General features: G+C 42.9%; 1 protein-coding gene across 1 annotated transcript; it reads left to right on the forward strand.

The window, feature by feature from the left end:
- Nucleotides 1-942, forward strand: LOC122608936. The gene has a single exon (XM_043782006.1). The coding sequence runs from the start codon at nt 1-3 to the stop codon at nt 940-942; it is 942 nt and encodes a 313-aa protein (XP_043637941.1).
- Nucleotides 943-3,255: the final 2,313 nt, after the last annotated feature.

Genomic DNA, 3,255 nt, shown 5'->3' on the forward strand with positions numbered 1-3,255 from the left:
ATGGATAAAAATCACCCATTGCCAGCAAATATGAAATACCCAGCACACCTAGGGACATATAATGGCAAGGACGACCCTGATGATTTCCTACAAAAATTTGAGGGGACAGCAGAAATGCAAAACTGGGTCGAACCAGTGGCATGTAAAGCATTCAGAATGGGGTTAACAAGCGACGCAAGAGAATGGCTGGGTAGTCTGACAGAAGGATCGATAAATAGCTTTGATGAACTCAAAACAAAGTTTTTATCGCACTTCTGTCAACAGAAAAAACACAAGAAGACACATGTGGCAGCCCACAACATCAAACAAAGAGAAAGTGAAACCTCTAGGGACTTCATAGAAAGATTCACCGTGGAGTCACAAGAAATCATAGGTCTAGTAGATTCACAAACGGTTTCTGGGCTAATACACGGTTGCCGAAATAGAGAATTGGTCGAATGTTTAAATACAGATTTAGCAGAGACGTTTGATGAAGCAAAGAAGAAAGCCCACAAATTCCTGGACACAAAAGAAATCGGAGCAAGTAATTTGGATGACACAAGGTACAAAAAAGGAAAGTGGCAATCAAATAAGGACCAGCAACGATATGGCCCATATAACAGAGAAGAAAAGAGAAGAGATTATAACATATCACTGCCAGAAATGACAAAAACTCCAAAGGAAATATTACTCACAGAGGCAGTAGGAAAAACATTCCTCACCCCATCAAAGTTAAGTGAAAGAGGAAGACGGGATAAAGATAAATATTGTGATTTCCATAATGACACAAGGCACGACACCAATTCGTGCATGCAATTGAAGAAAGCCATTGATGAAGCCATTAAAACAGGAAAATTGGCGCATCTGGTAAAAGGAATCCGACAACAGGGAAAGCCAAAGGCAGATGAGTCTGGGGAGCAGAAATACAACAATACCCAGGCAACAATCTACACAATCAGATGAGAAAGACAAGTCGAGAAGAGAAAAGGGGTTGACGAACTAATCCAGAGCGTGGGAGAAATCTCATTTCCACCAATACTGGGAACAAATGTCTCGAACGACCCAATAATGATCAAAGCGATACTACAGGAACGATGGGTGACAAAATCCACATTGATGATGGAAGCGATTGCAATATACTATACGAGCATGCATTCCCAAAGGATAACCCACTCCTGCGTCTCTCATTATCACCCCCAGGGACTCGGCTAATAAGTTTCTTTGGCGACAAAACAGAGCCTGCGGGAAAAGTTACCCTAGCAGTCACGATTGTTGCAGGACCATGTAGGAGGACAGATGAGCTAACGTTCATGCTAATCAAAGGACACTCGCCCTACAATGCAATCCTGGGAAGACAAGAACTACAAAACTTCGGAATGATACCCTCCGTTATACACAACATGGTCAAATTTCAAACGGAGGATGGGATAGCAAGCCTCCGGGGAAGTTTCGAGCCACCCAGAGTTCATGGACAGACTGGCACCAGTATGCCAACAAAGAAACAGAGGCTAGGGAGAGAAGAAGGGGAACTTGCAAATACATTCCACAAAATGGAAATAAAAAAGCAAGAAGACCCAGAACTCGAAAATAGCACTCACAAAGCAGAATAAGTCTATCTATTTCGTATATCTAGTACTATTCTATGCTTCAATAAAATAAAAATTATGATTCATGGTGAAGAAGGATCGCAACCTTACACACATAATTTCAATAAACGCCAACAAAGGCAAAGATCATACTCCTATGATTTTATGACAAAGTCATGACTATAAAGAATTTAAAGGCCAAAACAATGCCAAACAAGGCACTTGCAATCATACTCCTATGATTTCACTATATACATGCATCATTGCTCAAAAAGTAGAATGCACAAATCTAAAAGAATACGCTCGAACTGCCGCAGAGGCAAAGAGCACACATATCTACTTGCTAGCAAAGCAAGTACACAATCTATCAAACATACGAATGGTATGCAAACACCTGAAGAAGATAAGAAGCTAATATACGTGCATAATATAAGCATAGTTAAAATTGTCCAAATGACCCGCAGGCCCAAAAGAAGAAACCCAGATAGACTGGGGGGCTAAAGAAGATTATATTGTTTACAGACCAAGGCTACATAGCCACCAAATCAAATTGTTCAAATTTCCAAGACAACCAGTTGATCCATGGACAAATCAGGGTGAGCAACAAACAAGGCAATGACAGGAAACCTGGCATCTTCCTAGTCTTTTGCAGCAGCTTCAACCTTTTGGGAAGCCGCTGCGTCATAATCAAGACGGGTAGCCAAGTCCACATGGCCCTCCTGGCTGAATTCCTCTAAAACTCTCGACCTCTCCTCTAGCCTGTTTGCCGATATGCCCTCACCAACTGCCTTCAATACATCGGGATGAGCCAACAAAGTCCTGCACACATATGGGACATACTCAGACACAATCCTGTTACGGTCAACCCTTAACTCCTGCAACTGCTTGGAAAGATCATCAATCAACAACTTGTCTGCTTGGGACTGGGACAACATCCTGGCACCTTCAATGGACTTTGATTGTAGCTCTGCCTTCAGCTTAGCAATCTCCTCATTCCTGGCATGCAAAGTAGTTTCCTGGGACTTCAATTGGTCTTCTTTCTCCTTCAAAGTGCCAAGAGCAGATGCTGCTCCACCATAATCTGCCAGCTTCTTTTCAAGATCAGCCACATTATCCACCAACAAGGATTCCCGGTGAGTACTTTCCTGCAACGCTTTTGCAACTCTGTCAAACCTTAATCTTATCTCAGTGGTCATAGTCGTATGGGCATCACAGTCCTCATCAAACAACTCCGAGAACTGTTGGGGTTCTGCAGCTCTTATCTCATCAACAGTGTGTTTGGGGATTTGAGTCCTGAAGATCCACTCTGATTCATAAAATTCTGCACATAACATATAGCGAAAGCACGAATGAAGAATTCATGCAATGCACAAGCAGGATGCAAGTTATATATGAAATTGCAACAAAATTGGCACTCTTACCTGTCTTTGGAGCATCCCTGGCTGAGGCAGACCTTTTGGGTTTCTTATTTGACACACGAGCCTTTGTGTTACCTTCCTCAACATTCTCATTTGCAGGCTGAGCACTAGCAGCAGCAACCCTGGCCCTTTTCAGACGGGCACCAATGGATCCACCAGGAGGAAGCATGTTGGTCTTCCTCTTGCCAGCATCAGGGATAAGGTCAACATCAATAGCCTGCAACATAGGAGGGGGACGACTAGCTACCTCTGCTGTCTCTCCAGTTCTCTCC

This window comes from Erigeron canadensis, chromosome 7, assembly GCF_010389155.1.
Source record: "Erigeron canadensis isolate Cc75 chromosome 7, C_canadensis_v1, whole genome shotgun sequence".
Classification (NCBI taxonomy): Eukaryota; Viridiplantae; Streptophyta; class Magnoliopsida; order Asterales; family Asteraceae; genus Erigeron; species Erigeron canadensis.